The sequence below is a fragment of the Curcuma longa genome, chromosome 9, assembly GCF_044706935.1.
Source record: "Curcuma longa cultivar G26 ecotype Majalengka, Jawa Barat chromosome 9, ITB_CL_G26_1.1, whole genome shotgun sequence".
Classification (NCBI taxonomy): domain Eukaryota; kingdom Viridiplantae; phylum Streptophyta; class Magnoliopsida; order Zingiberales; family Zingiberaceae; genus Curcuma; species Curcuma longa.
The window spans coordinates 5,799,055-5,811,857 of NC_133869.1; the positions used below are offsets into that span (position 1 = coordinate 5,799,055).

General features: G+C 32.9%; 1 protein-coding gene across 1 annotated transcript; it reads left to right on the top strand.

The window, feature by feature from the left end:
- The first annotated feature begins 496 nt into the window (after positions 1 to 496).
- LOC141834571 (polyadenylate-binding protein-interacting protein 9-like) lies at positions 497 to 8,546 on the top strand. Its single transcript, XM_074721886.1, has 10 exons — positions 497 to 1,009; positions 1,361 to 1,471; positions 1,652 to 1,696; positions 3,939 to 4,011; positions 4,089 to 4,201; positions 4,335 to 4,394; positions 4,530 to 4,577; positions 4,661 to 4,729; positions 7,943 to 8,004; positions 8,104 to 8,546. Exons 1-10 carry the CDS (start codon positions 692 to 694, stop codon positions 8,159 to 8,161), a joined length of 957 nt encoding a protein of 318 aa, XP_074577987.1. The 5' UTR covers positions 497 to 691; the 3' UTR covers positions 8,162 to 8,546.
- The last annotated feature ends 4,257 nt before the right edge of the window (positions 8,547 to 12,803 follow it).

Here is a 12,803-nt window from a genome sequence, read left to right on the forward strand (position 1 = left end):
ATCTACTTATTAACGGAGAGAGATATTTAAATAATAAAGCCATAAGAATATTTAAAACTTGAAGATATTTTAAAAAAATTATTCTGAAACTTTGAAGGGTAAAATTGGAAATTACGTAAGAATTAGGACGACATCAAAAAATGCCTTTCGGATTGACGTACTGCCGAAAATGAGCCCAACAAACTTCCAGATAAGTCCATAAAAAGGATAAAAATAGACTGTTCAATTCCAACAACATCCCTTCTTTTATAACAAATCCACGGTGGCCCATCATTTGTGTCCATTGTTTTTCTTTTCTTCTTTTTCTGTTATAAAAATGTTTTTTTAAAAAAAAATTCAGTTTGTTGCAATTTTTTTCCTTCTAGAACAAAAATCATTTTTCGGAGAATAAAAAGCGTTTTAATTCAAAAATATTAATGAATAATTTTGGAAAAGAAACCTACTATTTATAACAAGTTATGCTTGCAGGTATCGTCCCCTCTCGCTCGGCCCCAGTTTTGTTTTGTTTTTTCTTTTCTTTTCTTTAGATTTCCAAGAGAAAACTGGAGAGCAGCCCAGCAATGGCGATCAAAGTCGATTGTTGATGATATTTTTGACTCGATCACTTCGGTTTCCTGTTCTTTTTGGATCAAATTATTCCGCCGAGAGTTGATCGGTTTATTGTTCGCGTTTTTTTTTTTGGTATTTTTGGATGGCGGCGGTGGCGGAGCAAGCGATCGCGGCGGAGGATCAGCTCGCCCGCTGCGAGACGGAGGCGCCGGTTGAATGCCAGGGGGAGGTGGGGGCGAAGCTCTCTCACTTGCTTTCCAAATTGAACCCGGCCGCCAAGGAGTTTTTCCCTTCGAATTATGCTTCCGCTGGCGGTCAGAAACCCGACGATCGGCTTTCCCCTGGTGCGCCGGTTTTTTTGGCGGCGAGTGCTTTTTATGGATATGGACCAGCTAGCAATGGCGGCAGTAGTAGGGATTCCAGTAGTGATGGTTCGGCGAATAATCAGCCTAATCGCCGAGTAATTTCTTTTCCTTTTTTTGTTACTTTTTTGGATTGAATTCATGTTTTATTTCGTATCCTTTAGCTCGAATGTCTACGATCGAAGCAATATTTTGTTTGTCAGAGGCAAACAGAGGTTTTGGGTTTGTTCTGTTCCAAAATTCCTTTTTTTTTTAAAACTCTGCATCGCCAATTTCTATTCGTTTTAAAGAAGTAAAAGAAGGTAGATGAGGTTGAATTTTGGAAGGGTATTTCTTCCTCTCCAATTATATAAATTTATTGCATGTTCTCTTAGTTGCTTTTATATAGAACAACTTAGTTTTTAAACCTTTTTTTGATGTAAATGCCCTACCTTTTTCATTCTTGCCAGAGGAGGAATGGTTATGATCAGGGGCGGTGGAGGATGAATGATAGATCTAGAAGAGCTGAGAGGGAAGATAGCATTAGGCGAACTGTTTATGTATCAGACATTGATCATCAAGTGAGTCAGTTTTCACAAAAAAATTTGCTATTAATTTTGTTATCGATTAACGTCACATTCTTCTCATTATCCCATTATTATCCTTTCTCGAAGGATAGTTTCTTTCTATAATTGGTTGTTGCATGATGTCTTGTTAACTATTCTAATAATCTAATGGGGCCTTTGGCAAACATATATCAGGTGACTGAAGAGAAGCTTGCTGAAATATTTTCCAACTATGGCCAGGTATGTTTCTCAAATTATAGCTATCTGAAACATTTATGAGTGTGCCCTACATTTATGTTGATGTGATGTAGTAAATTATTTCTTTAAATATCTGCCTATGTTGGAGTCTCAACAACTCAATTTTTATTTACGCGTACATCTCTTTATTTGCTAACGACAATGTTATTTTCTTAGAGTCACACAGTGATGCAAATTGTTGACTAAACAATTTTGGATAAATGATCTCTTAAATTAGTTTAAAACACATTTTCTAATATTGCCAACTCTGATCAAACATTTTGATATTACCACTACATGAAACATTTCTCCAATGTGACATACATCTAAATGTTGATGCAATATAGTAAGTTATTTCTTTATTTATTTTCCTCTGTAGGAATCTCAAAACAATTTTTTTCCCATTACCATCTCCCTTTATGTTAATAACAACAATGTTATTTTGTGAAGACTTAAGAGTTACACAGTCATGCAAAATGGTAATTAGCCAATTCTAGATAAATGATCTCATCTGAAATTAGTCTGAAAAACAAAATATATTGGCATGAATAAGCAACTAACTTGTGTTATCTAAGGCATTTTTCAACCAACAATATTCTCATTCTGTATTTCATAAGCTAAATCTAATAATGCTGAAGGTCGATACTAAAGAAAAAAAATAAAAAATCAAATGGCCCGTGTAATAATCACAATATAGAGTTACATAGAGCTCGATAAGGTCCATGTAGCCTATACTAAATAGTTGTGACATATACCTTGTTCTTCTATTTTGAAAAGTAATTTCTCAGAAAGTGATTTATTGTTACTTTTGTTTAGCGTAATATGGTTTGCACTTGTAATGAATTTTATATGTTGTTGAATAAATTGAAATATGTAGGAAACTTGAATTAGTTGGTGTTTTGCAACTGCCAATTATAGTTAATAGATGCAGTACAATTTTTTCAACTTTATTATAGAGGGAAATGTAGTATTTTAAGTTATCTAGGAAGTCACTTGTTGACCAGCATTAGTGGGTGCTAATCTAATATTTCCATTTATTCTGTATCATCTCAAGTAATTAATTAGGCATTCATCCTGCTAATTCTCCTTTATGTGGAATAACTTGCAATAGATTATCCAGTCTAAAAAAGTGGATTTTTTTTTCCGATTCAGCAACTCTGAATTGACAAATAAAATAACTCGTAGAATTTTCTAATTGATGTAGGCAATATTTTCATCTTGGAGTCTTGTGCAAGTGCCATATGCCTCTTAGGCTAAAAGATAACTTTAGTAAGATTCAGGCACAGCTAGTGCAACTTTACGTGAGAATATCAACAGTTAGGAAATAACACATACATGATATTAGTGTTGTAAAGATGAGAATGCAAAAATTTTAAAACACTACTATTTCGGGAGGGACCAATTGGTGATACAAGAAGAGGTAACATATTAACATTGTAGACATGTTTAGAAACAATTATTGTTTTATAATTAGACAAGTTGAGTTAATTAGAATCAAAGATGTGAAAATTTAGATTCTTAACTCAATGAAGAATGATTCAGATTCTTGATATAAGTAATAATATAGCCTCATAATAGTTCAATGACGGGATAAGATTCATGAAGCATTGTAGCAAAATCCAGAATAGTTGGGACCTACAGTAGCTTGTAGTTGTTCATAAATATGCTAAGCACAGTAGCAGTCTCTCTGTCCACAAATTAGAACGGGAGTTGAGTTACTGAGATTTTTTTTATGAAATAACATAATATATTATTTTGTATTACATCAGTTACTTGTTTGTTTTGCCTTCAGATGGTTGATTACTGATGAACTTTCACTCTGTTGATAAGTCATTCTTCTGATTTTCCTTACTCATCAACTGTATTCTCCTTAAGATACCCTCTATATTTCAGAGTAGTGATCTGTTTAAAACAGTTTGAGCTTGAAAAATGTGCACTTAAGGAATTTACTCCACTGGCAATTGTTTCTCCTTTGCTGCAGATTTAGATAGTTTGAATACTTTTGATACCATTTTGGTGCAAAACCATAATAAACATACATTCCACTAATCAATGTGCAAAGAGAGATTGGCATATGAAAAAGAAAGCAGCGTCCTTCACGCATGTAGTTTCTGTTTAAACTATCATTGTTTTTAAAGTTTGTCATTCATGTTTCTTTATTGCCTATCATTGTAGACATGCAAAGTAAAATGAGTGGTTCTACCACACCTTTCTTTGACTATTTTAACATTTATGTGCTTTTCAGGTAGTTGATTGTCGTATATGTGGTGATCCCCATTCTATTCTTCGCTTTGCCTTTATAGAGTTTTCAGATGAGTGTGAGTTCATAAATTCTATTTCTTTTCATGGAAATACATGTCACAAAGATGTTAAACCAATCGATATTTACTATTAGATGGTGCAAGGGCAGCTTTGAGCCTTGGCGGTACTGTGCTTGGTTACTACCCAGTGAAAGTTTTACCTTCAAAGACTGCAATAGTACCTGTCAATCCAAAGTTCCTTCCTAGTGTAAGTTGGTTTTCATTCTTTCTCGCTTGAACTTAAAGTTATTTCCAGCAATATTTTCTAGGTTGCACAAAAATAGCAATGTATGCATTATTAATTTTCTTGAAATTTTATTAACTGTTGTGATATCAAGCAGTCTGACGCTGAAAGGGAAATGGTCATCAGGACAGTTTACTGTACAAACATTGATAAAAAGGTATATTGGATCTGCTCCCTTTTTTTCGGTGTCAAATCATTTTGTGCACTTACAGTTTTATGGCAAGAATGGCTTATCACAAACAGACTTTAAACTTCAGCACTACGTTTCTTATAACTTTATCTTTTGTTGCAGATAACTCAAATGGATGTGAAAGCTTTCTTCGAACAACGCTGTGGTGAGGTCAGTCTACTTCCATTAAACTGGCATTTTGGATAATTGTGATAATGGCTACCGTGATAGTAAGTTAATCTGTCTCTGTTCAGGTTTCTCGTCTGAGACTCCTTGGTGATAATATACACTCAACTCGTATTGCATTTGTTGAATTTGCTCAGGTATTTACTGATTCATATAGAACTTGAAGATTAGTTTTAATGTTCATTCCATTCTGTAATGTTTTTTGTTCTATCACTGTTAAGTGGCTATTGATATTCTGTATTCTTTTGTAGTCTTCTGAGCTGCTTTAATAACAGAATTCCCTGCCATTTCTATCCAAAAATTTTGCTTGTTAAAGATCTCTTTTTTGCTCAGTTGTGGTACATATCAAATATTTAACACAGAAAAGGCGATAATGGCATCTTATATGGTGGGTTGTGGAAGTCAGCAACATAATAGAGTATAATGGTAGAGGTAATTGCATTTTGTTGCATCTGCATTGTGATAATGTGCTTGCAGCAGACTACTTAAACCAATAATAGACCATTTAGGTTCTATTAACAAACTTAAGCTAAGTTAAACAGTAACCAATACTAGATGATCTAAATTTGGAATCAATCTTCTCACCAGCATGATTTTACCATCCCATACTATTCTTCTGATTGGATTATGGTGGTTCTTGTTATATTAGCATTTAGTATTTGATACTTTATTAAAATGGGCCTTCAGGTTCATATTTAATACAGTAAAGGGAACATGATTCATGGAGTTGAAAAACATAAAATTCCTGGCGACTTTCTCTTTCCAATATGCCAATGATCCTTCAGAGACGATAAACTTAAAACAGGTGCTCAAGCTATTCAAACAGCCATTAACCTGCAAATTAATTTAAAAAAAAGCAAAATCGGCCCTGAGGGGCCAACTCGACAGCCAAAGTCACCATTTAATTTCTTTTGATGCATCGTGGAAGAACTTCCCATAATAACTTTTGACTCATCTTAATCGTGCAAAACACTATTGTAGAGTACCACCTAGTCACTTGGAAAGACATTGTTCTCAGGGGCTAGTAGAATTGTTTTATTTAACCACATCATCTCTGCTTGTAGTATTCTCTGCATTGAATTAAGGACAACTGTTTTTTAATGATCAAATACCTCTTCATCATATGGGTGGCAACTTTCAGCATTGGATACATGATATTTTTCTAATTTTCTCACAATAGCTTCTGTTCGGTATCGCAAACACCTTAGGTAGTTCTTCCATGGTTCCGAATATTGGTGAGACAAAAACATTTTACAGATATTATATTGGGTTTACTAAATAGAGATATTCCAATGCTGGCATTCTGTATGAAAGTTTATTTACTTGCTTCATTTCTTGATTCGATCACGTATGACAGTATAGATCAGACTGCTTGCAATCTAGTGTCATGGCTATATGATAGCTCACCGACACTGGCATTGAATTACTTGTAAAGGATATTTAACAGAAGAGTAAGGCATCACGGATATCACTTCTATCATATCTACTTTCCTGATCACCTTTTGGTTCTGTCAGAACAACATCAGGAAAATTCTACTAAGGTCTTGCAAGTCATTGCAAGATTTTGGTGGTTTGACAAACATAATCCTTACTAGTATTATTACTCAGTACAATCAGAAAATTTCTTAGGTGGATATGTTTAGTAAATTTCTGGATATATTTAGTAAATTTCTAATAGGTAGGAAGTTTTCCAACAGTATGTCTTACTATTCTTGGACAAGCTTCACAAATCTTCTTTAGCTCTACACAATAGCATATTGTTAGTTGTACTCAGGACAGCATTTCTTGTAGTTAAGGAAATTTTTAATGGCCCCCCACTCTATAAAGTTCACCATATACAGTCGTGTACAAATAGATCAAGAAAAAAAGTGGCATGGTCTTTGTTTATGTATCATTCTAATGTGATGAAGAGCTCAGATCAAATTGATTACGTGTATTCGGTATTATGTTGAAACTTTTACTCTTATTTTCTTGAGATTTGGCAACACAGATCTCATTTTTTTGAACACATGTTCAATTCCAAATTTTTGGTTTCATGGAATTCTAATTCCACCTCTTTTGCAATAACAGTAAATCATGAATCTCGGTTATTTGAGTCTGCTCCATGGAATTTCCACCTCTCATACTCTCCATTAATAGCAGTCTACTAACATATTGGAATTACTATTCTAATTCCAACTTCATGATTCAAGAACAAGCATAAAGCATTTCATGTCATTTCCACTGTCTAGACCCTCACAAAGTGAAGGTTTGGTTTGGTTTGGAGGTCTTTCATATATATGGTACGAAATGAAGGTGTTATCAGACTATGTTTGGAAATTATATTAAGAAATTAATATATGGCTAAAACTGGCTATTTAGGAAAAAAACATTCAAAGGGTAGGATAGATTTGTTGAGTTTTAGCTAATCTAGGAAAATGAATGACAGCAATCATGGCAAGAAAAAAGGTAAAAAGAATATAATTCTTTTAATTGTTGTTATATTTAAGGATGTCGAGGATTTGAAACAATTTACAAGTCCTTTTCAAGCAAAATATATTGGATGATATGAGTGCATCATTGTAAATGTGTTTACTTAGATTCAACAAAAACTATTGAGAAAATTCTTTTGCGGGAATTTTTGTTTTAGTATTAACTACTGAAAGCTTACTACTAATAAAATACCTGAATGGCCATATATTAAAATGATGCAAAGTATTATGAAGGAATGAATGGGTTACGGGTATCAGAAGTAGAATCGAAGAGATGAAATTCCTATAAATGTTACATATTTTGCTATCACTAATTTACTATTAGCAAACAGGACACACTGTAGTTCTTAAGTGAGGTGGAATGGTGGACAGATGGCATCATAAGTTTTGTCTTATTCCATTAGCTTCTCGGAATAAAAAATGCAACTACAGATACTGGAAAATTCCTGAATCCTGAACCAATAGTTTTGCTAAGTTAGGAATATTCAGATACAGCTGTGGATTGCTAGAAAGAATAAAAAGAGAAATTTCGTGTAGCTCTAAAAGGTAAGATGAATGCTTGTTCTGAAATCATGCTTAAATGTAAGAATGATAAATGTCAAAAGCACCGTAAATCTTCTGTTGACATCCAAAATTTTGAATTGACAAGCCCTAATCTTAGAAGATCTGTGGGTTTCCAAAAGGGATGATTCTAATTTTGATACTCAATACATCTTGGCATTTCCATACTGCATTCATCTAATAGTGTTACTAAACTGGAAACTACAATTAGGCATTATCCAAGTTATCTCTTGTTCATAGAACTATGGCTATTACTTTTTGTAATGTTTGCACTATTTGTGCCAAGAATGTTCATGTTCTCTCGAATGGCTATCGCAGGCAGAAAGTGCAATTATAGCTTTGAACCATAGTGGCATTGTTCTAGGAACTTTGCCCATCAGGTATATCTACTATTCTTTTTTAACTATCCTAATACTTGCCGCCAAAAGCGGTACCTTGAAACATCTTACATAAAATTCTGAATTCATGATTAATTTCAGGGTTAGTCCTTCAAAGACACCAGTGAGGCAACGGATTCAACGATCTACCTCGAATTGAGTTTAATTGCATTCTCAAGTTGAATCATGTTTCCTGCTTAACTTGAACAATGCCATTTTACTGCTGGCTTCTTCTTCCTTTGGTTTGTTCCTTTCGGCTGTAACAAAGAAATTTAGTAGGCATCAGTTTCGTAGCTAAACATATATATCTAGTCAGAGCCTCTAATTGATCTAGGTAACCCTTCGAATTATTGACATTCTGTTGGAACACATGTTACGATGGCCTTCATCTATTACCATCTTTGGTGTCTACTTGAGGATGGCAATTTATTGTATTCTAATTTCCTAGAAAATAAATTTGTACAGTGGTTTTAGTGTCAATGTACCTACGACTCTAGCAAAGTTCTTGATTGATGTTAAAATGGATATATTTCTGGGTAGAAAATTCATGCCAAACCTGAATCTCTATGGTTAGTAGTAGTATTATCTCTTTGAATTTTTGGTAATGACTTAGATTTTTTGCTTACTATCAAATTTCCTGATATTCATTTGTGCTCAATAAAATTAAGAGTTGAAACTTTTTATCATTTATATTTTGCAGTAGAAAATGTTCTTTATCTCTCTTAAGAACTCTGCGGACTTTAAGGTAGTGTTTGGTTTTGAGTTTTTCTAAAACAGTTTTTCATATTTCTTCAATACTCAGATCAGATCCGAGCTTTCCAGTGTATATGATAGAATTCTTGAAACCTCAATCGGAATCGAAATTATATAGAAAGAATATGATTTCAGTTTATATATATTATTTTCACCTTTTATGTCAGTGATAAGATGCTGTGAAAATGCTTTAGAAATGATATTTATGCAGTCTTAGAAGTGGTTTGAACAAGGGAATTAAGAGAACTCGATTTGTATGCTTCTGTTTCTTGTCACTTTTCGATCCTCTTCATCTTCGCAACCAACTTTTGGATCCACCTTTTTAATAATTTTAACTAAGTTAATAAAAAATATTTTTAATATAAAATTTTTAATTAAATTAAATTAATTTTATGTTATAATTGCTATAATAATAGTATTAAAATAAAGATAATTTTAGAAGGGAAAATATATTAGAATATTATTTTGATTTATTAAAAAGGAGGGTTCTTTTAACAAAAATAATAAGGGCATGATTTGTTTTTTACTTGCATATGATTCGATTGCTCTAATCGTCCAAAGGAAGTTCAATTTTCATTTATTGTCAAAACAACAATCCATCTCGTTTCAATTTTTACTTAATTTTTAAAATATTTTTATTTTCAACGTTGTTATAATTATATTTATGAAATTATAATTATTACATTATAAAAAATTTGACTTAAATATAATTGTAGTAATTACGTAGTTGTAACCAGGGGCGGCTCAAGCCTATGGGGGGCCCTAGGCGATTTTTTTTTTAAATAATTGTTATTATTTTAAAAAATTTTCTCACACCCTTTTTTATTCGGATTTGAAACCAACAATGGTGGGTTTAAAAATTTTTTAAAATAAATTAAAATATAAATTTTAAAAATTAATTTTAAAAGACGAGGTCTAGCGAAGGGGCCTTAATTTTGTGTGCTTTCTTTATCTTCCACGTCTTAAAAAATAAGCCCTCAAGACTTCCAACTTTCTAAAAACTTTTCACCCTAAAGAAACACATACATTAATCATTAATCAGATATATTAATTTTCATCCTAAAAAATTATTTAATGGGTAGAAGAAAGATCAATTTATAATATTTTATTTACATATTCTATCAATATATATTTATTTCTTAATTCAATTCATTCATGAACATCAAAATTTTCATTCCATTTTTTAATCAGAATTATCTCGATCAAATTAAATGAAGTAATTAGTCTGATTGTTTAATCATCAAAAAATGTCAGCAATTTAATGATAAAATAAATCATAATAATATATATAAGTCATTTGATAAAATAATAAAGATCATTTAATAAAAAAAATCATTGCTCACCGGCAAAGGCGAGAAGGCCGAAGGGTTAGGGCGCGAAGGCGAAGGCGTAGGCCGTAGGCGCGAAGGCGAAGGGCGCACAGGGCTGACCGAAGGCAAAGGCGCAGGGTCGGCACTCGGCCAAAGGCGAAGGCGCACTGGCGCAGGGTCGGGGCCGTTGGGACTCGGGCGAAGGGTGCACAGGGTCGGGCGAAGCTGCGAAGCCGCGAATGTGCAGGGCCGGCCGGCCGGGCGAAGGGTGCGCAGGGCCGGGTGAAGGCAAAGGCGACGGCGCAGGGCCGCGAGAAGGGCTCGCGCCTCGCAGGGCTGGGCGAAGGCGCAGCCGCAGGGCGGGGCGAAGGCGAACGGCGACTTGGAAATTTCGGTTCAAATCGGGGATTCAGATTTCAGAGTGGAATGAAGGTGAACGATTTTTAGTGTTTTCTAGGCGTTTTAAGGAGTTTTCGGAACTCTAATTGATTAAATCGATTAATAAATTTATTTTTTAATATATATATTAATATATTGAAAGATGGGCCCTAATTAAAATGGGGCCCTAGGCATAGGCCTTAGTGGCCTATGCCTAGAGCCGGCCCTGGTTGTAACTACAACATGAACATTAATCATTTTTTTTATTAAAAAGATAATTATAACTTATATTTTCTTTTAATTTATACTCATTAATTAAATATATTAATTAATTATAACTCATTTAAAATTAAACCTACAACCCAATTCACTGTTGATCTTCCTCGTGTTTAAATCATTCACATCAAATGAGTTATATTAAATGGACAGGTGCAATTAATTGCATATGCCTACTAATTTTTTTATTATCTATAAATCTTATTTTTTTAAAAAAAATAAAATATTTTATATGATCGTAACACAATTCTATAGCGGCTATAATCTCGTTGTTGTTACTGTTATAATAATATCATAAATAAAAATATTTTTAGAAATAAAAATAGGAAGACGGAAGGAGACGTTATTTTTTTTAAAAAAAATTGATGATAAAAAAACCATTCTTCGTTTCCAATAAAAAAATGATTTTTGATTTTTTAATTTTTGTCCCTTTAGATAATGTCATTTGTGTAAACTAGCAGGTGGTACATGCACCGCGCGTTGCGCGGTGTGTGCCGTAAGTATTGATATTCGTAATTGGTAGTTTAAATATAAGTATAAATACAAGTATGTTCACGTAAAAAGAAAGACTTGTATAACAGAGAATGGAGCAAGCATAATGAAAAAGGAAACAAAAAACAAAAATCAAAAACCAACAAGATAATCTCATCACCAGTTTTGGAAAATAACACACAAAACAAAAATTAAATATAATGAAAACATGAATGAAAACAAATAAGAAAAAAAGAAAAGTAACCGAGGAGTTCAAGAAAAAGTCCCAAAAAAATTGCAAACAACAAACATAAACATGAAATAACACACATAACACACAGAACAAAGATAAAATGAAAAAAGAAGACCAAAACATACCACCAACACCAACACCACACCAAACCAGAAAAATAAAGACTCAAAAACGGGGAAAAAGGACTATAAACCTTGAAAGAAGTTCACACATGCCCATCATTATCAGGAGAGGAACACCATTCCGTCGCAGCATTTTGTACGAACATGTAAATTAAGTTTCAACTTAAACCAACGTTTAAAATCTTAAATTTATTATTATTATTTATAAAAAAACAAAACCTAAAAGATGATATCTTGGATTAGAAAGAACCTAAACATCATTATTTTTTTAATTAAAAAATATGCAGTACTTTATAGTTGTTGGATTCCGATGAGAATTTAAAAGCTAGCTAAGGATAATCTAGTTTATACAAGGCACGATTCCTCCTCCCTTTTTTTTTTAAATCCAGAACAAAAATTAATTTAGAAAAGGGAAAGATTGGATTAAGCATAAAGAGATAATTTAGAAAAGGTATGATTTGCCACAACCTTGGCAGCAAGTTCAAATGTTTATTGCATTTGCAAAATCATTTGAGATTTGGGACCATAATTTGTTTTGTTCTAAATTAGGTTAATTCTTTTTCTTTTTTTTTTAAAGGAAAGTTCAATTTTTTTTTTAATTTTATGTGGTTATCAAAAAGTATATAGTACGTATTAGTTATCATTACTGCCTTCCTTCTAATTCAATTCTCAGTAGGTGGAACCTCACTGAGAGGTTTGATTACATCAACCACCTCTAAGTACAGTTGGCATGTTTATCAAAATAAAGTTACATTTCAAAATAACAATAGTTTAATAATATTATTACTATAGATATTTAATATTCTATGAAAATATTTTTTTAGTAAAGGTTAAAAAAAGTTAAATAACTTATATCACTATCTTAGCTACTCTAAATACTGAAATTATAGATCATTTATAGTTTTACTCTTGATGGATTAAGCTAGATGATCATCAAATTCAAAATTCACAAAATTTAATTAATTTTCAAATGATAATAAAGTGGACCGTCAATTCAAATATTTATACAACGAGAGCTTTATTATGACTTGACTTCACATTATTATACTGCGAGCTACATGTTTTATAGAATTCCAAGTTTATTCGTGGAAAAATATATCGGCCGTTGGATACTGTGCTGATCAAATCCAATGAGCGGCTTGGATGTAAAGTTACATGCACTGAGCGGCACATAATGCCCAGTTGAAATGCCGTAAATGCCCTTATTGTGCTTTCCTCGTCGACTCGACTCGACTCGAC

Coding starts and splice junctions, on each gene's coding strand:
- LOC141834571 (XM_074721886.1), top strand. CDS start 692: ATGGCGGCGGTGGCGGAGCAAGCGATCGCGGCGGAGGATCAGCTCGCC. Junction 1,010..1,360: donor ATAATCAGCCTAATCGCCGA/GTAATTTCTTTT, acceptor CATTCTTGCCAG/AGGAGGAATGGTTATGATCA. Junction 4,395..4,529: donor GTACAAACATTGATAAAAAG/GTATATTGGATC, acceptor CTTTTGTTGCAG/ATAACTCAAATGGATGTGAA.